General features: G+C 40.4%; 2 protein-coding genes and 1 non-coding gene across 20 annotated transcripts in view; 2 read left to right on the forward strand and 1 right to left on the reverse strand.

The window, feature by feature from the left end:
• Window positions 1-27,671, forward strand: part of PALLD (palladin, cytoskeletal associated protein) — a 434,582-nt gene that overhangs the window by 365,762 nt on the left and 41,149 nt on the right. For all 18 annotated transcript variants that reach the window (XM_015139485.3, XM_015139484.3, XM_028848875.2 and 15 more), the window contains one exon: window positions 18,309-18,977. In XM_015139485.3, the coding sequence (XP_014994971.3) occupies window positions 18,309-18,977 (669 nt within the window). The remainder of the gene's footprint in view (window positions 1-18,308; window positions 18,978-27,671) is intronic.
• CBR4 (carbonyl reductase 4) overlaps window positions 3,215-27,671 on the reverse strand; it is a 154,613-nt gene continuing 130,156 nt past the window's right edge. Inside the window, exons 6-8 of the transcript XR_013417112.1 lie at window positions 5,915-6,130; window positions 5,424-5,516; window positions 3,215-5,164 (exon numbers count right to left, since the gene is read on the reverse strand). The gene's annotated coding sequence lies outside the window, so the exon portion shown is untranslated. The remainder of the gene's footprint in view (window positions 5,165-5,423; window positions 5,517-5,914; window positions 6,131-27,671) is intronic.
• Window positions 25,918-26,020, forward strand: LOC114678484 (U6 spliceosomal RNA). The gene has a single exon (XR_003729930.1). It is a non-coding gene; the product is annotated as a U6 spliceosomal RNA (small nuclear RNA).

A 27,671-nucleotide genomic window follows, 5' to 3' on the forward strand; every position in this document is an offset into this window, starting at 1 on the left:
CTCTGAGATACTGGTTTCTGGGTCAAAAGATAACTAATAATCATACCTTGGTTCAGAAGATTGTATTAACTTTCCAGAGTGCTCATGCCTGTCATCCCAGAACTTTGGGAGGCCAACTCAGGAGAATCACTTGAGCTCAGGAATTGGAGACCAGCTTGGGCAACACAGGGAGACCCCATCTCTACAAAAGTTAAAAAAAAAAAAAATAGCTGGGCACAGTGGCACATACCTGTGGTTCCAGCTACTTGAGAGGCTGAGGTGGAAGGATCACTTTGGGCCTGGGTGGTCGAGGCGCGGTGAGCCGTGATTGCGCCGCTGCACTCCAATCAGGGCAACACAATGAGACCCAGTCTCAAAAAAAAAAAAAATCCAGAGCAGGCTTTTAGAAGGAAGCAATAGTAGTTTCTTAGAAGAAAGATAATGTGTGTTTAAGAGTCATGTTCTGCCCATTGTCTGGCACTATTCAATCTAGATTCACTTCCATCCCCCTCACCTTACTCTAAATATAAAAACAGTCTGTGCGTCTTAAGACGGTAGACTATCATTTTTGTACTTTTGCATTACGACTTTTATTTAAACATATTTATAAACTGGAGAAAAATCAAATTTGTAGCATTTAAACGTAAAACCTCAGCATTATAATTGGTCATTCCCTCCTCTCGTCAACGTGTTACATTTTTGCTTTGCTCTGTTGCGTGACTCAGGGCTTACGCTGCGTTTCACGTGAGAGAAAAGTCAAATTCATCTCCACCCCACAGCCTGCTATCTTCTGCCTTTTACCCTAAGTCTTCGGAGCGGACAGCTTCCTCCCCATGACTGATAGTTATCCATGCTCACGGCTGCTGGCAGGACTGACTCCTATACAACTGTGGCCTTGTAGTTGATCTGAATAGGATGAGCCTCTCTATGGAAACGGAGTCTTCTCTCACTGCCTGAAGGAGAAGGCTCTGCTGGAGATGGAGGGCTCTCATCTGCATATGGGTAGCACCGATGGTGCCCCAGACATGCTGAGCATGTGTGAATGTCTTAGAAGAGTGGAAAGGTTTGAGAAATGCAATCTTAGAATCATTTCTAATATTACTTGATGGGAGGTCAGCAAATACGTTAGCAAACTTGTAAAAAAATTGGAGGACAACTTTTTGCCACTATCATGGACAAATCTATCACTGCTGCCCCAAATATTGGTCCCTCAGAGACCACGTTCTTATATTCTGAGGCTCTGCAGTTGATTCCTGTTCAGTAGAGCATCTGGCGAACCTCTAGTAGCACAGACAGACAGTAACCCTTGTGAGAAGTGAGGGAAGTTTTAGAACTAGGCCTCAAGGAGCGCTGTACAGTAGAAATAGAATGTGAACCACCATAAATGCAGACCATGTATGCAGTTTCAGTTTTCTAGTAGTCACATTAAAAGGGAAAAAGAAATTAATTTTAATAGTACATGTTATTTAACCCAATATATTCAAAATATTATTTTAACATGTAAATAATATAAAAATTAGTCAAGATCATTTTCCAATCTCTTTTTAAACTATATTTTTTAAATCTGCTGTGTATTTGACACTTACAATACATCTCAATTCTGACTAACCACTGTTCAAGCACTTAATAGCTACATGTAGCTAACAGTTACCATAGTGGGACAGTGCAGGTCTGGAGGATGTGAAATTAGGTAAACACACAACCTTTACACCCGAACCAGTGCTGCAGAATTGATGGTAATTAATCTAAATGCTCATCTCTTATCTTTTCATGTCTGAAAACTGCTGCTGAATGTACAAACCAGATAACAGTAATAAGGGCCAATCCCAGTGGTAGAAGTGGAGTTGATTTGGTGGAGAAGGATCTGTTGATTCCAGATCTTCAACCACAGCCATGTGCAGCTGGACAGAAGCCCCCTCTGATTCCCAGGGCTGGAGTCGGGGCAGAGGCAGAAAGTCTAAAAACAAATACATCAATGTAATCATTTCAATAATAAATGCTGTGAAGTAAATAAAACAAGATAATAGAGATGGGAGTACTCTTCTTGCTCACTCCAATAGTTGAGTGAATCATCTGGGAAGTGAGTTGTGCTGTGGAGTGTGAACGGTGATTTTAATTCAGTCTGAGAGCCAGGCACAGTGGCAATAGCCTGTAATCCTGCACGCTGGGAGGCCAAGGTGAGCAGATCACTTGAGGTCAGGAGTTTGAGACCAGCCTGGCCAACATGGTGAAACCCCGTCTCTACTAAAATATAAAAATTATCTGTGCCTGGTGGCGCACGTCTGTAATCCCAGTTATTTGGGAGGCTGAGGCACAAGAATCGCTTGAACCCAGGAGGCGGAGGTTCTAGTAAGCTGAGATCGTGCCACTGCACTCCAGTCTGGGTGACAGGGTCTCAAAAAACAAAAAATCCAGCCTGAGGCAAATACTTCCCTCTAGTCCTCAACGTGACTAAAGAGATCCTCATTTTTCTTTAAGAGAGAATTTCATTATTTAAAAACACAATACCCAAAGAAATTGAAGAAGCTGGTTTCTATGTACTTCAAATAATATTTTGGTGTGAGGCCCCAGATGACAACATCTTTCTCCCAGGATACCACAGCTGACATAGCTAAAATATGAAGTATGGCCGAAATAATACACAGTGAGCTGATAACTTAGGAAATATTTTTGTTTGTTTTTACTAAGGCAAACAAATTAAAGATTTTAATGTTTTATTTCCATATTTGCTTAAGTAAACTTCAAAACTAATTCCTTCCAAAGAATTTTGCCTCAGCTACATGGATGACCAGTGAATGCTGTTGGGAGTGTAGGACTACACTGAATAATCAAATAAATCTATTGAATATGGAAGTTTTGTGTTTAAAAAAAACTCAGTAAAAAAGCACTAGAACCACCGTACAGTATGTATCTATATGCTTATTATGTATGGGGTAGCTTAGGAGGGAACTCAAGAAATGGTAATAGTATTTGGTTGATGCCGGAGAGGGAAACTGGACTGGGAAGAAAAAGTAAGAGATGAAGATGTACTTTTCAGTGTTCTCTTTGTTTCTTTTGCATTTTGAAGAGCAGAGGTTTTTAATTTTGATGAAGCCCCAATGCATCAATTTTTTTTTCCCTTATGGATCACCATTTTGTTGTCTTATCTAAGAAATCTTTACCTAACTTATGGTCACAAAGATTTTCTCCTGTGATTCCTTCTTGAAATTTTACAGTTTTAGATTCACATTTATGTTGAAGATTTTTTTGTTTTTTTTATTTTTATTTTTTTAGAGCTGGGGTCTCACTCTGTCCCCCAAGCTGGAGTGTAGTGGCCGTAAGATCATGACCTCCTGAGTCCACTTGATCCTCCCATCTCAGCCTCCCAAGTAGCTGGGACTACAGGCATGCATCACCATGCCCGGCTAATTTTTTAGTTTTCTGTAGAGACTGGGTCTCACTTTGTTGCCAATGCTGGTCTCAACCTTCTGGGCTCAAGCGATCCTCCCCTTTCAGGCTCCCAAAGTGCTGGGATTACAGGCCTGAGCCACCATCCCTGGCCTGTCGGAGACTGATACTAGTTAACTTTTGTATAAGGTATCAGCTGTGAGCTGAGGCTGGAAATCCAATAGGGTTTGGAGGGGTTTTTTGTTTTTATTTAATCATGTGTATTCTTTTAAAAATAGGATTTCATTTCAAAAGAGATTAAAAAGAAATATTGTATAGAAATGTCTGCAGTTATAATAAGGAGTTCAACTTTAAAAAGAAAAGGTTGTTTTGTTTTGCTTTGTTTTGAGACAGGATCTTGTTTTGCCACCCAGTCTGGAGTGTGGTGGTGTGATGGTGGCTGCCTGCAGCCTTGTTCTCCTGGGCTCAAGCAAGTAGCTGGGACTACAGACTCACACCATCACACCTGGCTAATTTTTTTTAAAATTTTTAGCGTAGACGAGGTTTCACTGTGTTGCCCAGGCTGGTCTCAAGATCTGGGCTCAAGTGATCCTCCCGCCTCAACCTCCCAAAGTGCTGAGATTACAGGCATGCAACACTGTGCCCAGCCAAGAAAAAAGTTTTATTATGACTACTGTGCTGATTTTCAGGAACAGTCATTGTGCTTTAATTCTCTAAGCCAAAAATGTCAAATTCTGTTGGGCAAAAAGACCGTGTTGTTGATTGCACTCTCTCATGTGGTCCCTTGCCTTCAGCCATTTTCGTAATCAAAACTTGATGGCAGTATTTTGTTATAAGGTAAGAAACTAACAATGGTAAAAGCCATTTGCCAGGGTAAATCTGAACTAATTATTTAGATCAGCTGAAATAAAAAGGGTTACAAAGACGGGATGTGGATACTAAAACTTCATTGGTAATGAAAAGATATGGATAAATTTGCATCTGCCAGATCTGCTTAGGGAGAGCATATACATGAAGTGGAGGAAGTCATCCCATATCCCTTACGTAAGGACTGAGATCCTGCTGCCAGAGACACATGTTGCAATATCAATAGAAGGTCGTCACATTGCCTTCCATGAGGGAGTGGGTCTGTTTAATGCTATCATTTTGTGACATTGAGAACGTGTGAGGCCACCCACACCTTCTCTGCCCTTCACCAGAGCTGGGGCCAGCCTCTTCCGATAAATGCTAAATAATGACTATTGCTTTGAAGGTGCAATTAGCAAGGGAGCCCACGTGTCTAGGGTTCTTTTACGCCATGAAAGTGCATGAATAGTGTACATTTGACAGGGGATGATCCTCTCTCCCTACTCAAGTTTGGAACCATTTGACAGATAAACTGAGGAGTCAGAAAGAGATCCAAGCACCAGATTTGTACTGGGGAGAACTCAGAGGAGAAAGAGGATGTACTGCTGGGCCTCATGAGCTGTCTTATTCTTCACCGTGAGCTAAGCATACTAACACCCAGTCACAGGCAGAACAGCTCCACGCAGATCCCACCCTCCAAAAAACAGGAAGAAAAAGCCCTCTGATTGCAAGCAAGATCCAAAGAGAGAAGAGCAAGGGAGGGGCTGATCTGAGCATGCCCAGATCCATCCCCCACCCATATTCGCCACAAAGGGAGGAGACAGGCAAAGAGGGCCCCCTTCCTGGAGATCCCTCCATGAGGAAGCAGTGAAGGATGCAGGGCCCACTCCATCAGTGCCCAGTGTTCCACCGATCCTGCATAGTAATTTTGAAAGATGATAGCATGATGCTCCTGAAAGGAAAAAAAAAAGTTTCCTCTATTAGGTCATTAACATGTATCATGAATGACTTTAATGTCTTCTGGTTCATTTTGACATTTTTGTAAATTCTATAGATGTTTTATTTACTCCCATGATATATTTTAAAGATCAACAAATGTCCACAGCAAAGAAAAAAATCACTGGTAAATTCGTAACTTTTCTATTTCTATACTTTTAACTGTTACATTAATCCTGTCTTATTCAAAAGGTATTCACCACAAAAATACTTACTAATCTTGGTTTCCTGTATGAACTCCTTGTGCTTCTGAGATTAGAGATATGCTGTTCTTTACTGGTGGCCACAATCAAGAGATAAGATCATGCCTAAAAGGACAAGTTGGGAACAGAAGTGTAATTAAGTATACTCTGTATTTGTTTTACTTAGGATTATAGTCCTTTAACAATTTCATCATATTTAAGCTTGAAAATATGCATGATTGCTGATACCACTATAGTCATAGACACGTATATATGCACACATACACATGAGTGATGAGACTGTGTTACTCAGACATAGAACCGCTGGACAGTCAGCTACACATTACTTCTAGGCAATGGTTCATCTTCTCTCTTCAGGGAAAAAGTATCCCTTGTTGGAACCTGACAGATTTTGAACATATCTTTTCTGTGTTCTTTGTAATGTTTATCTGTATTCTTGTTAGAAATGACTTTCTGGTTCAGTTATTTAAAAGATTAAGCCTTTTAGTGAAAGGAGATCTCACCTTGGTCTCATCACTTGAGAGGCTAAGAGTGAAGAAACCCAGTTACTACTCCGGGCTCTGCTGCTGGCCTCCTGTGTGGCACTGCACCAAACGTACTTATTACTCAGCTGGATGAGATGATCCCGGTTCCTTCCATCCACACGATCCATGCTTTCCCGTGTATCTCGGCACACAGATACTATACATACTTCAGTGGCTTTTTCCATTGTTTTAAATCTTAAAAAGAAAAGGTACATTCTGGTGTATATACAACTTCCCTAAATGAAGGGCCATCTATTGTATAAGTCTTACAGAATAATCATGAAATCCAGATGTGGTGTGCAACAAACTTCATTATTTACATGTTTTGGAAAAGATTAATAAAGTACAGCAAAATAAGCTCAATACTACAGCTGTACATGCTATTCTATAAAGTATTCTTTTGAAAAGCATTTCAAGATTTTACAGCATTTTTATTGTATTGGAAACAGTCACAGATACCATATTATAGAAAACTCTGTTTGATAGAACGCCAGATGAATAACTGTGGACTATACACAGTCATATATAACCACATTGGAAACTTCATATAACTATGATAAATTTCTCTCATTTTTTCCTTAGGAGTAATTACATTAGATAATTGAGCTGTTTCATCTAAGAAATTATTTTTGTGGTTTTAGTAATTTCTCAGGGAGGGAACCTCATTTATTACAGTTCTCCCCAAGACACACTGGATAGACTTCATCTGCTGCTGGAAGGACTGGTTCTGCCTCCTGAGGGGAAATGGCTAGGCAGCACTGTCTTCACTGCATCTCATCCTTTGGCCTCTAAGGAATGTCAAGGTCAGCTGGTCAAAAGCTAAGAAGGGCCAAAGCCATTTAAAATTTACTGTTCTTTTCCACAGTCACAAGTCTCTTAATTCATGCTGCTAAGCTGCATCTCTTGAGCTTGCCAAAATGCATTTTTGAGCTTTTTCAAGAACTTTCTCCTTCTTCAGATGAGAGGTTGGGAAGGGAGTCTGGTGATCAGTCAAGCCCTGCATTCATACCACAAACCCCTTGGCTTGTATATCTCAGCCATTAGCATTTAAACTAGCAATGGTAGACTTGTAAGAGGAAGTAAATTACTCTGAGAATCCAGATCCAAATGTGCATTCCTCACATTGATTGCAAGACCAAAATATGTAGAAAACGTTATTGGCTACATTGTTATTATTTATTCAGAAATGTTTAGTTCTTCAGTTATAGGCCTATCTTAATAGAAATTTGAAAAGTAATCTTTATAGTGTTCACCATGTGATATAATGTTTCTAAATTGCATCATATTTAGTGATACAGTATCTCAAGAGATGGAACAGCATAACAGATGAGTAATATTAGTGATATTCAGATGTACAATCTTGAAAGACTAAAGAGTGAATTTTATAGCATGGGCACATTTTAAAAATATTTAAAGGGGACTATTTAAAAATAATCCAACTATACTGCAAAGATATGAAGAAAGTCAGACCGAGAATGATTTAGTCAAGGCCACACAGATAATTGGTGGCACAGTCACTTCTACCAGGGAAAGCACAAAGTAGCCCAATGGCAGGAGATGCTAAAAGGGGCTGTCAGTGATTTAAAAACAAAGCTATTTAGGCCATGTGTGGTGGCTCATGCCTGTAATACCAGCAGTTGGGGAGGCCAAGGTGAGAGGACTGCTTCAGCCCAGGAGTTTGAGACCAGCCTGGGCAACACAGTGAGACCCTGTCTGTACTTAAAAAAAAAAAAAAAATCCCACTGGGTGTGGTGGCACACACCCAGCAGTTTGAGGCTGCAGTGAGCCAAGATGACACACTTCACTCCAGCCTGGGTGACAGAGCAAGACCCTGTGTTATTCATAAACAAACACATAAATAAATACCAAGCTATTTTTAAGAATTCAAATCCAATTATTTTCGAAATAATTCTTCTTGTATTTATTTTTTTCTACCACAAACATTGTGTTCAAGAAGGAGAGTGAAGGACAAAACCATAAGTATGTAGGAACTTCCATACCATGAAATTCCACGGTAGTATTTATTGCCCTTATGTGATATATGTCTCTTGATTTTTCTCAGAAATTCAAATTAATATTATACTTGGAAAATATGAAGTAAGAACCTGTATTAATTGGTTTCATCTTCCTGTTCACATTTTGGAAGTACAATATTTAGCTGTAAATACATGATGTTTGGCTAGTACAGACCAACAACTCATTAGTTTCTCAATATAATGAGTGCTAGTTGATGGTACTTATGCTGAAATAAGAAATTCTGGAAGCAAATTTAATTTCTTAGTTTCAAAATCAACTCCTTCAGGTTGCTTTGTACATTGTTATAGTTTTTCCAATAAATATTTTTAAGCATAGCATATAAGATATAACTACCTAAAGTTATATGTATGGAATGTGTTCAGAACATAGCCTGGCTGTCTCTATAGCTGTTTCGGGTGCCATTGCAATATCTATATCTCAGTAACCAAGAAACAGAGGATAGGAGGGGCAGACTTAGAGCCATAGTCTTGAGTGGAGCCCAAATCAGAAAGGTCCGCTGTATCTGAGGAAGTCACACTGCATGTGGTAAATACGAGATAAGTCCTGGTGCTTTGGTTACAGATGTGGTAACATCATGGTCATGAGCCAGAGCTCCTCAGTTTAAATCCCATCTCCACTTCTTTCCAGCTGCATAATCTTGGACAACTTACTATATATCTTTGTGCCTCACTTTTCTCATCTGTAAAATGGAGATAATAAAAGTGGCCTCTCTCCTAGAGTTTTTATAAAGATTAAATGAGTTTAGATGGATAAAGTGCTTTGAATGGTGTTTGGTACATAGTACGTGCTCTATAACAGTTAGCTCTCATCACTAGATAGTGGTGACACTGTTGGGGCTGGCAGTAGTAGTAGGAATAGTCATGCTTGATGAAATTCTTTGGAAAAGACCTCCCCTGGTGGCTTTAAACACAGGAAATGGATGAATGGATACCCTTCTCAGGCCTCCAGGATATTTTGTAACTGTCTAAGACCTTCTTTAAGTTACAAACTTCTGGAGTTTTATGTTTTAAGAGTCTTTTTGAGCACTATATTTTTTTATATGCACGTAGTCAACAGTCAAACAGTATAGAAGAGAGAAAATGCAAAAATAAAACATGTCCTCCCTCCACCTCATTCTAGTCTTACTTTCCAGAGGTAAACACTTTAAACTATTTGTTTTTAGCCCTTCTGGTGGTTTCTTTCACAAGTTTATGAACAATATATGAATTCATCCATTTATTGATTCATCAACTTCTGATAGTGCTATTAGATTAATTTTTGTATTGTTCTTACCAGCAAGATGTTCTTGTTGGGCCTTTGGTACCAACCAGCTAATAACAGCAATTTCTTGATCTCCCTGTGTTTCCATTGGCATATCGTAAAATAAGGAAATGGGACTTACTGGTTTCCAAGGCCACTTTCTAAAAAGTGTTAAGAGACCATTTGAACTAGTTTAAGTGGAAAGAAAAAAAAAGAAGAAAAAGAAAAATTCTGAGATAAAACTGGTCTGAGGGTTATCTGGATCCAGCTGCTAAAATAGTATTCCAATTTTAACTGCCTCTCTCCCTTTTTCTTTTATATAAGGAATTGGCTGTTTTTTATGTACTAGCTTCCTTTTTGTAGACCCTTCCGTGATGGCCAGGAACTCTAGGTGATTCTATTCTTTTAGACACATTTCCCTTCCATCTTCAGTATGAAAAGTCCCAGGGAAAGGCTCTGATTGGCCTGACCTGGATTATATACTTATCCTTGGATAATTTGCTGAAGCCATATAACAGTTGACTAGTCCTGGATCACATGCTCACCCTGCAACCAAGGGCGAGAAGATTGTGGCCCACAAGGAATAGGGTAGAAGCAGATCTGTAAAGGGAGGGAGGAGTGCGGTTACCAGATGAAAGAAGAATGGTAGAGAATAAAAACAGATGTCTGCCACACTTGGAGTTTCAGGAAATTGACTTTAAGAAGAAACTCATTCAATTCTCCACCTACTAGTGAGTCATTACTTGCTTGTGTGAATGCTTACTGCCATGCATTCAACCAGTGGCCTCATTCTCCTTCCAGAAATAAAGCATGACCTCCACCTACACGTTCTTTAACTTAGTATCAGCCATAAGCAATTCCTGGCAGCACTTCACAACACTTGAAAAATGAATACAGACATCAGTGTGATGTTCCAAGCAGACATCAGTGCTTTAGATTCCAGCCCCAACACAGGCATTCAATGCGGCCTTGTTAGAAACACTCTGTCCGGTCCTTTATGACTTGCTACACTACACAATGGACACACAAGGGAGCTGTTTCCTCTCTCTGTATAGGGACCAACTTTGTTATCTCAGGATACAGTCTATGTTTTGAAAAAGTGGCTGTAGAACAGTGCAGGATGGGAAGAATGGGTCCTATCAAAGAACTGCCTAGAGATGACTAAAGTTCTCACCAAGTACTGAAAATATCCCCGAGGCACTTCTCTTCAAGGTAAACATAAACTTATTGCACTTTTGACTGATGATAACCAAATAAAATGGAAAATGGGCACTGGTACAGGCTGCCACTGCCTGGAACATGATGGAGTGCCTCACAGATGCCAAATTAGGAGCTGCATTACCAGGTTCACAAACCCTCTCACTCGGGTTTGGGAGTTTCACATTTTGGATACTAACAAGCCAGAAATATGTAAGTACTGTTACTATAAGAGCTCTGATACATATATATCTCCTTTATTAGAAGATGCATTTCCCTTTTCTGTATTCCACACAAAAGGATGCCTGGCAATCTTTTGACAGGTAGTAAGTGACATCTATGTGCAAAATACTGTAATAAGAAGATAGAACACATCTGGCTCTGGGCGATCTGGGCTGGTGTGTGAGATGATAATGCCACTGCCAAGCTGACAGTACCATGCCGGCCTTGTGGGCTGGAGTAGTATGGAGGAGGGAGTAAGAACTGCTAGATGTTACTAGGGAGGGCTTCAAGAAGAAATGGGCATTGAAATGGGCACAAAAGGATGAAGACAGTGGATGGAGAGAAATTGGTGGGGGTGGCCTTCCAAAAGAGGGCAGTGTATGAGAAGAGGCCAACAGTAAGGAAAACTCAAAGTCAGTCTGGGAAACAATAAGAGTAACAAACTTAGAAGAATGAAAAGGTAGAGATAGAGCAGCATTAGTTGGAGATAAGATTGTTAGGACTGTTTGAGGCCAAATTATGGGTATCTTAAATATCAGATATTATTTTAGGGAGACAAGTTAGGTCAGGATGAGAGCAGCTCTGTCTAGACATAAGTTTGAAGTGAAGTAGCACATTTATATTACACGGAAGTGGATAATGGAATTCAGGACTGAGGGCTGGGTTAAAGAGATCAGGGAGCGAGAGTGATGCAGTTGACTAACTCCTTGTGCAAAAGGAACATAAAGTTTAGATCTTGGTAGGATACCCATATTTAGAGTGATGGAGAAGAACTAGTGAAGGAAGTAAGGCACAGTCCCAGAAGTAGAACAAGGAGAGTTATGTTAGTGATGTCAAGGGAGAAGAGTGCTTCAAGAAAGGTGGAGTGGGTGAGCCCATTGTCAGAGCTGCAGAGATATCAAGAATGAGGGCAGAGAAAAGCCACGGGACTGCTGAGCATAGCACAACCCTATCTTCATATTTGAATGAAATGTCAAGTGAATTTTTGGAAGATTTACAAAATCAGGCCAAAACATCCAAAGAGCTGTGGCAGAAAGAGGGGAAAGGGTTACTAACAGAACATTGGCCACTTACCACTGAAACAGTTTGCATGTTTCCTTTAAGGGAAAGCATTATAGCAGGACCACATCCAACTCTAGCCCCATAGAAGCTATTTTGAGACACATAAAACCTAAAAGCTATTTTTGTCTTGATCTGGGTAGAATTTATCTATAGGTATATCTGTCTTAAGAAAAAAAAAATACAATTAGTGTTAGCCAGTTAGTTGACAGAATATTCACAGATTATTCACAGAATAAAGTATTCCTTTTGTAAGAAGATTTACCATGGAATTGTTTTTATCTGCCTCTCAAATGCCTTTAAAATCTTCTTCTGTTTTCCAAAAACTGATATATACATTTTTCAAAAACAGTTGAAATAGGTGTGAAAACAGCATATGCATAAGGTTAATATATATATATATATATACACACACACAAATAAGCACCATACTTGGACTTGTTTAGTTGTCCAAGTTTACCAGTTTCTTTGAAATTAGGTTCTTTATAATGTTTAAATCTTACAGGGCTAAAGAGGACAGGTCATAAAATCTAAAAGTTTATTAGGACCTTAAAGTTGAAAAACTACCCCAGAAAGGATGAATGAAGTATCCAAAGTCATAAACAGAATGTGGCAGACCTGGAGCCGCACGATTGGAACATTTCTCTACTGGGCTGACTCCATGTTTTTACTTGTAAATAACCTGCATGATAGTGGCTTTATTTCTAGAGTACTCCCTTAGGAAAATGCAACTGTGTTGCTGAATGCCATACAGCTTGATGGAACAGGGAGTTTTACATTGCATAGAAATCTAGGGATTTAACTTCAATTCAACAGATATTTATTGAGTGGCTTCCCTGAGAGTAAAGAGGAAGATACTGAAAATGGAGGGCTCAGCAAAGTGGAGGATTGCTATTTTTTGTAAAGACATTTGGGGAGCAGATGATGGTTATTTGTTTGGAAAGAGATGACACTCTGCCCTTAGCAGTAATCAACTCTTACAAATGTCGACTGCATACCACTGTTTTGGATGTATTCTACCCAGCAAGCATAAGCTATGATGGGACTGACACAAGGGATGTCACCAGCCACTGTATGATGAATTAAAATGAAAAGCTGGGGAAACATTAACCATATGAAACCTTAAAATATGCCAAATTCGTCATTTCATTGGAAGACAGAAAGTAAAATATCTGTCCTTTCTTCCCTAATTCTTCAAAATCTCAGAGAAATTTTATACTTAAGACTTTAAAGTTCCTCAAAATCTGTCTCACAGGGAGCTTTTCTTTGGAGTTTCAATTAGAAATGAGATCACTGATTTTGCTTCAAGCATTGAAAAAAAAAAAAAGGTTGAAAAACAGATTTTCTTCAAAAATGTACTTTGTCTATGATAAGAATTAAAACCAAACATTTTCTATTAGGAACAGTCGGTATTAATTCCTTTTAATGTCCACTAAATTAGCATAGTTTTTATAAGAATCAACTAATATCTTCCTGCTGTTTTCACTGGCCTTTGTATCAGTAGAAATGAAAATCATTTTGGGCATTTAACTGTGATGCAGAGTTAACTGTTTTAGAAGCCGACCTCGGATTCCTCCCCAAAAAACAGGCTGGGGCTGAAGCGCCAGTGTTCTGTGTTAGTCAGATTCATCAGGCACATCACAACTGCAGGCACTGGTAAAGTCTGTCCCTTATCATATGCAATTTATGTCAGGCTACAAATCCTGCTCTTCTGATGGGGTTATAAATGCTTTGGACCACATCCTGCAGCCCTCCCAGAGCCAAAGTGACCATTTATCCCACAGAGCTGGATCTCCACAGACCTCCTAGATGAGATCTCAACATCTGGCAGCCAGCGGCAGGAGTCAACTTCTGAGAAACAGTTCACATTGCTACTGACCCTTGAAGAACACCATCTCCCCACCTCTCATTCCTATTCCTTATGTTACATGAGAGACTCAGCCATCCTTTGATATTCCAGAGAAGTTCCCAGGAGGATTAGGAATTGGTCATCAATTTCAATTGCTCCTTCTCTCTCTCTCTTTCTCGGTACATGGAATGACTTCAAATAGAGATCAACTTTATGCATTAAGACATACAAAGCTACTGTTTTTCTGTGGCAGAGCCAAATATGGCTCTTATTCTAAGTACAAAGGAAAAGTCTCTCTAAAAGAGACTCAAGTCGTGTGCTGATTTCACTCAGGTCACTTCTCCCTTGAACCCTCCTCCATAATTGTGTTCCGTTCTGGCTTTGTTTGGAAAGTCACACAATTTACAAAAGGTTCAGAATGCACTGAAGGTCAACAAATAGGGCTTTGTAAAGAAACCTGTGTCCTTTTGCAATACATTTTAAACTTATACATATTCCCAAGCAGTAATCAATTTTAACTTAATTCTTGCATTTTTTTGTTTATGGTACTTTCTAGAAAATCCAGATTTTTATCCCTGCCTTCTCCCCTAACCTTAGGGGAATGTATTTTAATTATTTTTGTACTTACAACCTCCTATAAGTCTAGTGCAATACATTCTCATTTGTCTTTTATTAATCCTTACTGTGTAAATGATTATTCTTAAGATTGTGATTTATATACCTTTTCCCAAGGGGCAATCATAAGTTAGTGCTAAACAAATCAAGTTGTTAGATATTGACCTTCATGCAGTGGACCTAGCTTCTGTGATATGAAGATATCAATTGAGCTATGAGTAATAGAATTTTAAAAGACGATTGAAGCATTACTATAATAAAGTTATAGATGGAACTGAACCGGTACTACCTGAGTGGGAAGCCTTTGTAGGAGTTTTATTTTCTATTTTATACATTCCCAGAATTGATACATTGAAGTCTCATGCATATGATACTGAGCTAATCTTAGCCAGATGGGAATATATTGTGGGAACACCTCCCAGCTTACCCCTGATTCACTTACCTACCTTCATTTGAAAATTCTTAAGATTTCCCAGTCCAATATGGGACCCTCCTAGTATAGGAATGTCCTATGGAATATGCCTGATGAACCCAATGGGGTACAGAAATTGCAGTAAGAAATTTATATCGTTGTCATTGACAGTGATAAGTCCACCATGTTTAGTGTTTGGCCAGGTGCTGTGAAGATGCCAAAAGTTACCCTCCTTACCTTTAAAGTGCTTATAAATATCAGGACCAGAGGAGCTTATGGTTCAGAGGGTACAGTCTTGTAGCTCTTCATACAATGGCTTCTATCGCACAGTCAAATATGAAAGAAAGCATATAAACTAACAGCATATTTATTCATAGATCACAAATGTTTTTCAGCTTTGTGATCTCAAGAGTTTTTCTAGATGATTATGAATACCCCTTCTTTATTATTACGAGCAGGGGATAAATCACTTGCAATCGAGATATTGCTCCAGAGAGACATACCAGGAATTTGCAATTTACATAAAAGTTGTTTTGCGGAAGTTTACTTTCACATCATTTATTTTAAACTTGGGTTGCAGTTTCCCAGAGAAAAAGTGATATGTAGTAATAACAGCCAACATTTTAACAAACCTTTTTTGTTTACTGGGCACTCTATAGAGAATGATGTATCACCAGGCCTTCTGAGCCAGCCAGCCCTTCACATCCAGGTTCTGCCCTTGGACACATTACTTGACCTCACTAACTGATGGTGAATGTTTTAAACGGGGATAACAATCCCTGCCTCCTAGGGTTGGTGTGCGTCTCCAGTGCTAGGCACATGGTAAGTGCCCTACGGCTTCGTGATGAGGAGAAGGGGGAGGAGCAGTGCTAAAACCAGCCATCTTAGCTGGTCTCAAGACAGCCCCATCTCCAGTTCCCCATCAGCCCACCTGCCACTGCTGTTCCTTTGCTAGTCACTTGCAATGGAAATAGGTGAAGAGAAACCCCCTGCAATAATTAAACATTGTTCCTGTTTTAAAAGGTCTGGTTTGTAAAGTAACCAGGATTGATATGATTCTCTTCTGCTGAGAAAGATAATTTATTGAGCTCATACTCCGAACCAGGCACTGTGCTCATCATTTAATTCTCACAATGACCCCACAAGCTAGTAGCTGGCTAGTATTTCCAAAAAGTTCAGTTTCATTTTTTTTTTTCAGAGAAAAGACAGCAGAAAAAAAAAAATGGACAAACTAAAGAAGTAATGAATTTCCTATGACAAATAACTTCTAAGTAATTTCCAAAAGCTATAGGCAACCTTGCGTTTCTGGTACCTTTCATTCTTTCGGCCTTTTTTTATCTCTGTGAAAATCAACTTTTCTAAAAATAGCTTAATGAGGAAGAAGAAAATGGTAAAATTGTGCATTTCATCACATCACATTCCAGACAGGAAATTCATTTAACTCAGGTATTTAAAAGATTATCATTTGCACAGAAATAAAGTCAGACACTTTAAAATTCAAAAGATGTGTTTGTGCTCCTTTTCCCCACCCCCTCCATTCCCTGCATATTATATTCTTCATGCCTCACTGAACCACTGAAAAATGGGGAAGTCAAAACTCTAGCAAAGTTCTTCACTGCAGTATATACTAGCAGCCAAATCACTAGAATGCCCATTCATTTCTTGTGAAATGCTACATTAATAATTTCTTAAACTGTCACTTCATACTAAAGATAGCACTTCCACAGCTTTAAGCCCACTTGGGTTAGCAAACATGGTGGTTCTTTTTAATGCCCGAATGAATAGGTTGACCCATAGAGAAGTTTAGAACCAATATAGTCATGGTCTGGGCTTTCCTGCCCTGGTTTCTTTGAAGACTGGCTCTCAAGAGGCACTCCCTAATCCTGGGGTCAGGGAATCCTCACATCAGGTACAGGGCATGATATGATGTCTGTAGCTACTTCAGCAGAGCCACCCCACACAGCAATTTGCTGACGTCAGGCCAAGCCTAAAATACTTAAAACACAGCTGTGGCTTTGGCCATTGTGAGCCCAGGTGGGGACAGAGTAGGGGAACAGTGCCTTTGAGGAGAGCCACACAGATGGCTTCCAATCCAGATGCAGAGGTCAGCTGAAGGGTGTGGAAGAGTGTTGATGGTAAACATCCTGGGACGGGGATGCATGCTGCCCTAGTGAGGAAATGTAAAAGAGGCAGCGAAGGCAGGGAGATGAAGCATTTGGGGACTCAGAATGGAGAGTGCTGGATAATGGATTTTAGAGCTAGTGGGTGGTTTTTATGAGTTCTATTCCTGGGCCAGTTCTAAATGCATGAATGCAAGAGCAGATGTGCTTGGACAGTCTACCCAAACCACATAGACATCTGGAACTTCAGGGCAGTGGTGAATCCCTGCAGTGACATGGCTACTTTTAAAACACTCAAGTTCAATAGGATCCCACAAAGTTCTTTGTTGTTCAAATATTTGATGCTCTGTACCTATTAAGAACATAGAACCATCTCCTCATTACACCTTTCAGTTCCCAAGAAAATGTGTCTGTCTTGTCGTGGATTTAATTGTAATCACTTTACTGGATAATTATAGAAGGGAACAGAAGACACAGAACAGAGTTTAGAACTTGCTGATGTTCCCACAGCTCATGATACTTGAGAAAAGACCTAGACATTTTTTCACTTTTTATTGGCCGCTTCAATTCTTTGTGTTGCTGAGTCTCTGAAGGCTTGATTTTTGCCTATGGATAAGAAAGTTTTGGGGTCTGATTTTTAGTTTTAAAAGGTTTATTGTCTATTCATAGATACTTGTTTTATCTGCTTGTTATAGTGCCACCTGAAGTTGAAGTTTCTTGTGACAGCTATTGGTCCCTATGTTTACCTCATGTGAATAAAGGGAAACATCCTGGATGTACAGCAAAGTTGTGGAGTAAAAGAGTGAGACATTAGATCATTGCTAGCTGCTTACTCTTATTTCAGAAATAAAAATTTGAACTCTCTCTTATCAATGGTAAATATTTGGGGAATTAAGTATACATTATTATAAAATATTTTCCTATTGTTTATTGAACACCTACCTGTTATAGATGTTACTTGTTTACATGTGTTTGAAATAGCATGCAATATCAGTGTATATTAAGGTTTGTGTAAGAAATTGGCAATTCATTTTACTACTAAAATTTTGCATAAAGACTTTCTTGGGGACAAATGTAGAGATTAAAGTAATTTTCTTTAAATCCACCTGTGGTATTTATTGAATGCAGAGTTGACAGCACTGAAGTAGGCAAATTGGACTCACCTAAATCTGCCAAATATAACTTCAACTTTTTTTTCTTTTTTTTTGCTTTTAACTTTCTCATTTTGATAGAATTCTTTTACCAAAAATTGACTATGAATGAGAGGACTGAGAACTGATGTCGAAATGTTTTTCTCTTAATATTTCTTGATCCGTTAAAAACAAAATATGGCTCCTGGAAGTCAGACAAAATTTCCATCAGGATTTGTAAACTGGTTGGGATCACCTTATGTGAAACTTAAATGAGACAGTGAAATGGGCGAGCATAATTCACTGACTTAGCGCTTGGTCCAGAATGAACTGCTGGCACCACACACTTCGGGCTGCTATGTGTGCCCATTCCCTGGGTGTTCTCTGCAGCTGGCCTAAGTGCCAGGCGATGCCCACAAGCTGAGCTCACTCCTGGAATGCACGTTCCTTGCCGTTCCGTCTCTGAAGGTGTCACTTCTCTCTCTCCCCACAGGGACCCTCTGAAGATCCAGCAACTCCAGAACCAAATCCGACTGGAGCAGGAGGCCGGCGCCCGGCAGCCTCCGCCAGCCCCGCGCAGCGCGCTGCCCTCGCCGCCCTTCCCGCCGCCGCCCGCCTTCCCCGAGCTCGCGGCCTGCACGCCGCCCGCGTCCCCGGAGCCCATGAGCGCGCTGGCCTCCCGCTCCGCCCCCGCCATGCAGTCCTCCGGCTCCTTCAACTACGCGCGCCCCAAGCAGTTCATCGCCGCGCAGAACCTCGGGCCCGCGTCGGGCCACGGCACGCCGGCCTCCAGCCCCAGCTCGTCCAGCCTCCCGTCGCCCATGTCCCCGACGCCAAGGCAGTTCGGCCGCGCGCCCATGCCGCCCTTCGCGCAGCCCTTCGGCGCCGAGCCCGAGGCCCCGTGGGGCTCCTCCTCACCGTCTCCCCCGCCGCCGCCGCCCCCGGTCTTCAGCCCCACGGCTGCCTTCCCGGTGCCCGACGTGTTCCCACTGCCGCCGCCACCACCGCCGCTCCCGAGCCCGGGGCAGGCGTCCCACTGCTCTCCCGCCACCCGCTTCGGCCACAGCCAGACGCCCGCGGCCTTCCTCAGCGCCCTGCTGCCCTCGCAGCCGCCGCCGGCGGCCGTCAACGCCCTGGGGCTGCCCAAGGGTGTCACCCCCGCGTGAGTAACAGCCGCAGGCCTCCGCTCCCTGCCTCTCCGCCTCGGGTCGCCCTGGGGCTCCCACATCCCCATACACGCGCGCCCATCAGCCTGCAACCCAGAGCACCTCAGTAACATTTCACACATTTCCCTCCATGCGATGTAAAAATTCTTAACGGCAATTTGACTCAGTGATTCTTGCGTGGCCACTTGACATGATCAAAATCAGAACTTTTTCGTCTGAACTAATATGAGATTCTCATGAGGAACTATTCAAACTCTATGCCGTGCTCTCAATAATTATGACGGGGGGAGGGGCTTAGCTACCGTTTATCGAGCACTGTGCTAAGCAACTCACGTATACTATTTCAGTCCATACTACATTCCTAAGAGGTAGCATCGCCCCAGTTAAACTACCGAGGAGTCTAGGAGTTGAATAAATTGCCCTGGGTCACATAGCCACTAAACCGAGACAGGAATCCATGCTCTCACCACCAAACTATGTGTTTTATTATAATATTTCATGCCAGCATTACAATGGGTGCAAAGGAGTTTGGTTATTAAGTATACACTTAGTGTTTTTGAAAAACCTAAATTAACAGATTTAAGAAATAAGCCTTTGTGTGAATCTAGTGATTGACTGGAATGTAGATAAATGAGGGTGTATGCAACCTAGTGGAGAAATGATGATGCAGTTTTGTCCCTGGCCTGTGATCTTGAGATCCATCACATGCCGCCTCTGTCTGTTTCTGCTTGCAGGTGATCTAATATGTCTCTCCTTACCTCACAGTGATGATGTGGCAGCCCTATGAGGTCTTTAAAATGGGAAATCTTTGAGGATAAATAATGACCACAGAAGTACAGTAAACTCCTCAAAAGAAATACAGTACAGGTGTTTGGTATGTTTGGTTGAAGAGTAAAATGAGTAAAAGCTAGCACTTACTCAGTTTACTGAAGACTTCAAAAATGAGTGAGTGCTCGCAAAGGTTAAGCCAGCACCCATATCTCAACTCTTCCTGCTGAAATCCTGCTTCAGAGTTTGCCAGAAGCATACTATTGTTCAGAGAGAAAAAGAAGGAAACTCTACTAAAGAGTAAACAGGAGAAGATCTTAGAATTCAAGTTATTTTCATTCATCTATAAAAGTGTTCCATTGCTAGGATATACTTTTGCCACCTTAAAGGCCAGCATTTCTATGTCGGGCCTCGACGAGGTGTACCAGGCAGCTTCAGTTAGCACTGCTGCTTTTGTTGGGCACTTCCTAAATGTTGATTACATGAATTTGAAATCTGCCTTCTTCTCAAATCCTTATTGGACGAAACACAGTCAAATGATTATGTAAAGAAACAAGTCCAATAAAGGAGCCAAATATAGTAATGATGTGATAATGGACTTCTGTTAAAAGTTGTCAGTCAACTTGTCTGAGGAGAACCTTTGTCTTTCTCCTCTGCTTTTTCTCTTTGAGCTTTAATTTAGCTGTTAGAAAAGGAAGTGTATTATCTTGGTACAAAGAAGCTATTAGAGAGACCCAAAGAGCTAGAGTTTGTTGCATGACACCTTTTCCTCCTCTCTCATTAAAAGGATACCAAGTCTTGCTTCCCAGGAAGAGGAGTACTGTAAATAATCTGTTCTAATATTTCTCATAAAGAATTTGATCAAAGATTACTTTGGCAAAGGTGGTAATGATTGTGCCATTTATCATTTTTAGTAGAAACAGCAGTTTGTGCTGATCAGTGACTTTGAAACCTTAAGCAGTTTTAAGGGCTTACTTCAAGTAACAGGAGCACTTGCTTCTTGTCACCATCTTTCAAAGTGACTCATTTTATGGAGTCAAAATAGCTTATAATTGTTACCACAAGAGTCCAGTCGTTCCTGCCATTTTAAAAAAATTAATGGAGAAGTCATGCTGATTTTGTGGCCATGGAAAACTGTACCCAAAGATAGGTAAGTGCTGTGACATCGAAGTGGAAATACCAGACTACAGATTTTTAGCTCCGTGCCAGCCCAGTAAGCCATTATTATGTGGTTACCGTTTTGTCCTCAAGGAATTTTCCTGTTGCTAAATCACACACACTTGAAGAATTCATTATTTTGGTTTGATACATATGTCTTTTGAAACATGTTTTTCCTCTGGCATACTATGGGATCTGTCATTTGCATTCTGAATTAAAAACAAAAATGTTACTATTTTTGTTTATCATAATAATCCAAATAATTTGCTAAAGACTGAGTGTCCCTATCAGGGCTACCATGGCTTTGGCATCCTGGAACTTGCAGGAACTGCCAAGTTATTAAGATGTATATATTCAGTTTCATTTATAAGTGTTATTTCTTTAGCTGGATGGTTTTGCCATATATATCAAGTACCAACAAGTAGATTGATTACATATAATGCAATGAAGTAGAAATTCATTAGGTTTTTTTTAACCTGCCTTGTTTTACCAAAATGTTAAATATAAATTTCCAATATCTTAGTTTTCTTTCTTTTTTTTTTTTTTTTTTTTTTTTTTTTTTTGAGACAGTCTTGTTCTGTTGTCCAGACTGGAATGCAGTGGTGCGACTACAGCTCACTGCAGCCTCCGCCTCTGGGTTCCAACAATTCATGCCTCAGCCACCTAAATAGCTGGGATTATAGGTGTGAGCCACCACGCCCAGCTAGTTTTTGTATTTTCAGTAGAGATGAGGTTTCACCATGATGGCCAGGCTGGTCTCAAACTCCTGACCTCAGGTGATCTGCCCACATCGGCCTCTCAAAGTGCTGGGATTACAGGCATGAGCCACCGTGCCTGTAAAAACCCCCTTAGTTTTCTTAATCATCACTTGCATACTTGCTGTTTTATTCTGTTTGTTTCGCATTGTTCTTATTTAAACTGTAGACAGGAAGGTTAGTAAGTACTAAGTTTCTAAACAGTCAGTGGAGATAAGGTTCTGTTTCTCATATGTTTGTGTAGCAGAGGTCAAAGCAGGGAACAAAGGTCATGGATGTCAGTGATAAACCACAAAGTCGAGGCAAAGGACAGTAAATTTGGGGAAGATGCAGCATAAAGGAAGAAAGGCGTTTGAGGAACTGTATGTATAGAAGTTCCCCAGACCGCAGTCAACCAACTGCATGCTGCTGTTGTGAGCTGGAGAGAGGTTGACTGCGGTCTAGGGAACTTCTATACAGACAGTTCCTCAAATGCCTTTCTTCCTTTATGCTGCATCTTCCCCAAATTTACTGGGGTCACTGGCAAAGAAAATATTGCCCTGCTCAAAGCTGTCGACAGATACAAATACTAAGTTGATAAACCCTTTTAGATGGAGGTAGTAAGGAGAGCATGCCTTAGAGAGAAATCTGTTTGTACTTTTATAAAATTAATGTATTCTACTCCCCTCACTATTGCTGGTAAGTTGGTGTTACAGCCTCCATTGCTGTAACCATGTTTCTCCACATAGTAAATCAGCCCTAAGAGATGGAAGAAACCCAGCAGATTTGGCAGTGCCGACAGGCATAGTGTGGCAGTACTGCCTCTGCTGGTCTCTGAGCAGCTGTACAAAGTCTGAAGGGTGAATCAGATCAGACCCATCTCTGGAACCAGACTGGCACTGTTTCTTTTGCCATCTTCACATTCTTGGAATCTGTGCTCTTAAGGGAGTGCCACATAGCCACAGAGCCACAATGTTGTATGTTCTTAACTGCCTCTTTTATATAAGCAGGGCTTTGGTTTGAAATGTTGCCCCATCTTTGTCACAAGAGCATGTGTCAATAAGAGCTTTTATATAGATGTACTAATGAGAGCTTTTATTATATAGGCCCACAGCTCCTTATGGACATTATCTCATTGTCCCTCTCTTTCTCCCTGATAGGAAGCAGGTAGGTGGGGACACTGTCATCATTGTTACTCAAGAGGTGACGGGATTTCCCAGGGTTCTGGAAAAAATGCCTGAGCAAGGAGAGAATAGCATGACTTAGGTTCATCTCAAATAACTCTAACATTTCTTGATTAAAGAAAACTGTTGTAGAAGCAGCAAATCAGAATCCCCTGAGTCAAGGAAAACTTTGTTAACAAATTTAGTTGTACTTTAAGATTCATGACACAGGGCATTTTAAACAGTTTTCAAGTCAAGACCGTGGTTAGATAGTAACCAGTGAAAAAGAATCCAACAGATACAAGCTGCAATGTACTTTGCAGACATCTCACTATACCTATCTTTCTCCTATTTTGGGGGAAACAGATAGCAGGGGGCTTTTCATTCTCTGACCTGAAGGGGTTGGAGGTGTTATTATGGGCTCATTAGGGTCCAGTATCTTATCAAGTTGTATCCAATCCTGGGCAAGTATTTACCAACAAATTAGTAGGTGAGGCCTCCAGGATCCGCTGCTACTGGGTTATTCTGTTGAAATGTCTCTGCCCCTGGGGTAGCTCAAAATCAGACCTGTACGGCTGTGTACCAAGTTGTACAGAATGAATGAACAGAAGTAGCCTGAGGCCAGTGGATCACAAGGTCAGGAGATGGAGATTATCCTGGCCAACATGGTGAAACCCTGTCTCTACTAAAATACAAACAATTAGCCGGACATGGTGGTGGGCACCTGTAGTCCCAGCTACTCGGGAGGGCTGAGGCAGGAGAATTGCTTGAACCTGGGGGCCGGAGATTGCAATGAGCTGAGATTGCGCCACTGCACTCCAGCCTGGTGACAGAGCAAAACTCTGTCTCAAAAAAAAAAACCCATGTGCCTTTGTCATTTTCTTTTTTAAAGAACCCAAAATACAATGTGAGGAGAATTTGATATTAGAATAAAGTTATCTATTTTCCTTTAAATATGAGCTTAAGGTACCTATTTTTTGTACTTTAGCAGCCTTTGCTTTACCATAAAATTCAGTAAAAGGAAAATAGAATTGACATACAAAAACTCAGTTTGTATATCTTGGGCTCTTTTATATATTAATTAATGCATTATATTCTTGAATATAAGTGATATTTAAATGCCAACATGTTAATGAATTTGCTCCCTCTGAAATGTTGTGGAATTTAGTTACCATCAGATTTCACTGAATGTGAGAAGAGTAGAATAACAGGACTTGTAATAGTTAAATTCTCTGGTTGATTCTGGTACCCTATCTCTTACATCAATATTGTGCTCTGGAAATTTGAGTTTCTGAAATCTACTCCCGGAATTGACCTACAATAGCATATCAAGGGAAGGATGCTTTCAAGACTATTCAGTAGCCAAAAAAAGAGACCACTTGGGATTTGGTGGTGATTGAATCTGGAAGACTTTACCTTCCAGATGCTTGTGTATATGTTTGAGATGTTTTTATCATAACCACACGAATATTATTTTTAAATGACAAATGACTTACTGTTAAAGCCAGAGTAAACAGATCAGTAATGTTTTTTGTACAGTTGGGCTGAGTGTGTATACAATGAAGTATTTAGTCTGGGAGGCCTGTTACGAATTGCTTTATTGGTTAAGGTTTGCCTCTGAGTATGGATTTTTGTGAAGAGTTCTGGTTTTGGTAACTACTAACTTTGAATACTACTTTATTTTATTTTTTTAATTGCACAAACCATCAAAAAAAGGAGATTATCTCTTTGTCACCACTCTTTTTATTTCCTAATGAGTTGCTACTCTTCATTTATCAAAGGAAGGTGCCACTTCAGGGAGCAGAACTACAGCCATCTTATAAACTCTAACATAGCATTAGTTTTATAGGAAAACAAACTCAGTTGCCAAATTTTTGCCTCAAAACTTATAATTGCTTTTCTTTCCTCATGCCTCCCCTTTCAAAATACGTCACTTTTATTTCTAACTCTCACCTTGCATGCTACCCCTAAACCCTGTCCTCAGTGTTTAACATAATTTCGTAAAGTGCTTCTGAATTACATTAGTCCAGTGAGATGCTCCGAAAAAGAGAAGAGGTTCCGTATTAGAATAAGTGTGAGAAAACTGTATTCTATACCTCTTTCCTCATTCACAGTGCCCATCTGTTGGCCCTGCCAGGCTGGTTCCGGTCACAGGACCTCTGCACTGCCATGCTCTTCCTGTAGGTCTCACGTAGCCAGCCACTTCCTATGGTTTAGGCCACCACTGTAGAGTCAACCTCAGAATTCTGATGGACCACACTGTCTGATACAGTCATCTACTCATACTTCTGCCGTTTCATTGCGTTTACCACCTCCTGATATGTCTTGCCTTCCATTTTTTTTTCTCTTATCTCTTTCTGCCATATCCACCATAAAAATGCAGTTTTTCTAACTACCGTGACCTAGTTCAACATTATATTTCTAGCACCTAGAACAGAGTTGAACACTGAGAAGGCAATCGGTAAGGGTTATTTGCACATTTATGGAAATTCTGGTCAAGAATTTTTGGCATCTTTTTAAACTCCTTCCCCTCTTCCATTCTGTTTCTCTCAGCCAATCTCATCTCTTTGACTCACTTCCATGCTGAATATTTTCTGATCCACTGATATTTCAGATCCACTCTTACTACACCAGGCGCTGTTCTAAGTGTTTAGTACACATTGGCTCATGTAGTTTACCCAGTGATCCTATGAGATACAAGCTGTTAATACCCACATTTTACAAAGGAGGAAACTGAAACATATGGTCATCAGGTCACTAGCCCAAACGACACAGCTTTTAAGTGGTTAAAACAAAACAAAACAAAAAAGCAGGTTCTCACATCTGTTTCTTTATTCCTGCTGTCTCTGAATTTCTTCTTCTTCTCCATTCTACTTGTCTACATCCTTATCATCTTTCAAGGGCTTAGAACTTGCCTCTTTCATGGAGCTTTCTGCAGTCATTCTAGCCGGCACTGTTTTCTGTTTCTTTTTTATTCCAGTTGCATCTAGAATTGGTTCCACATGGTTTGTTCCTTAACTTATTCCCCAACTTGGTTATCAGCCTCTGTGATCAAGGACCATCCTTTAGGATTTGGGAGGTCTTTGCTATCTCACTTAAATAATGTTGAGTGCTCACTTTGGCAGTGTGAATACTAAAATTGGAATGATACAGAGGAGATTAGCATGGCCTCTGTGCAAGGATGACACACAAAGTCATGAAGTACTCTGTATTTTTAAACCATATAGCCTCTATGAAACTCCCATTTTGTAATTAAAAATGTTCAAATATTAATCATTGTAAATAAGTGCCCACTGGAATCTTTTCTTATTCCCCCTCAAGTTTCAATTTCAAGTACTGACTGCTAAGATTGGCGTATCTCCAGCCACGTACATTTGCAGAAAGTCAGATTTGCAATGCAGTATGTCATGGAGCTCATGCTTGTTGAAGAGAATCTTTGATAGGCTGGACACATTCATTTTAGTAGGAGGCAGAGGTGGCCTAACAGCAAACTCTAGGTTCAGAATCTAATTTTCATAGCCTTCAAGGATGAATGCAATATAAACCGTGTAGCAGATTGTGATGATCATTCCAACTATGGAGGCAAGTATTTGTACATGCTATCTACAAGGCACCAAATAATGTAAATAATGCATGTGTCATCATTGCTATAAATTGTCCTCTTTCAGGACCTAACTATTTGGGTAAAGAACCTACAGTTCCCATCACCACTTATGTATGTATGTACAAACATATAAATTAGTCCAAATTCTAATTTTCTCTCATTTTTCTTTGTGGAAAAACAGATAAGAAAGATCAGTAAAGGAAGATATAAGTAATTAATGTTACAGTTATTCAATATACTAACTTGAATTAAATGTACTAAGAAGCAAAAACTATTAGTGTTCAGACTATCATGATGAAGCTTTTGGGTTTTTTAAATATATTTTCGTTTTTATGCATAAAATCTTCATACATAGAATTCCATGATGTCATCAGGCATTAACAATCACTTACCTTAGAAACCAACTCTTTTTTTCTAGGCTTAACAGGGCTTGTATTGATGTATTGGCCTAGCACTGTGCTCTGCTAGATGCTCTATAAATATTTGTCTAATCACTATTGGACATTTAAAAATATCTTTCAGCTGGGAACAGTGGCTCATGCCTGTAATTCCAGCTCTTTGAAAGGCCAAAGCAGGAAGATCACTTGAGCCCAGGAGTTTGAGACCAGCCTGGGCAACATAGGGAGAACCTGTCCCTACAAGAAATGGAAATTTAGCCAGGCATAGTGGTATGCACTTCTGGTCCCAGCCACTTGGAGGATGAGGCAGAAGGATTGCTTGAGCCTCCTAGGATGTGAAGGCTGCAGGGAGCTGTGATCACACCACTGCATTCTAGCCTGGGTGACAGAGTGAAACCCAGTCTACAAAAAGAAAAAAACAAATTTCAGTTGATTGATTTTTATTTCTGTATTAATTGTTTAGAACCAAGAAAATATGAGTACCTTAAATTCTGTAAGTAAAGAGGAAAATTTCTTTAACATTGTGGGAAATTAGGAATTAAGTAACTGCCCTTAACACTGGAAATCTTGATATGTTGAGGGAATTGACTTGTTAAAAGATAGAGGCCAGGTGTGGTAGCTCAGGCCTGTAATCCCAGCACTTTGGGAGGCCGAGGTGGGTGGATCACAAGGTCAGGAGTTCGAGACCAGGCTGAACAACATGATGAAACCCCGTCTCTACTAAAAGTACAAAAATTAGCCAGGTGTGGTGGCACGTGCCTGTAATCCTAGCTACTCAGGAGGCTGAGGCAGGAGAACTGCTTGAACCCAGGAGGCAGAGGTTGCAGTGAGCCGAGATGGTGCCACTGTACTCCAGCCTAGGCAA

This window comes from Macaca mulatta, chromosome 5 (assembly GCF_049350105.2).
Source record: "Macaca mulatta isolate MMU2019108-1 chromosome 5, T2T-MMU8v2.0, whole genome shotgun sequence".
Classification (NCBI taxonomy): domain Eukaryota; kingdom Metazoa; phylum Chordata; class Mammalia; order Primates; family Cercopithecidae; genus Macaca; species Macaca mulatta.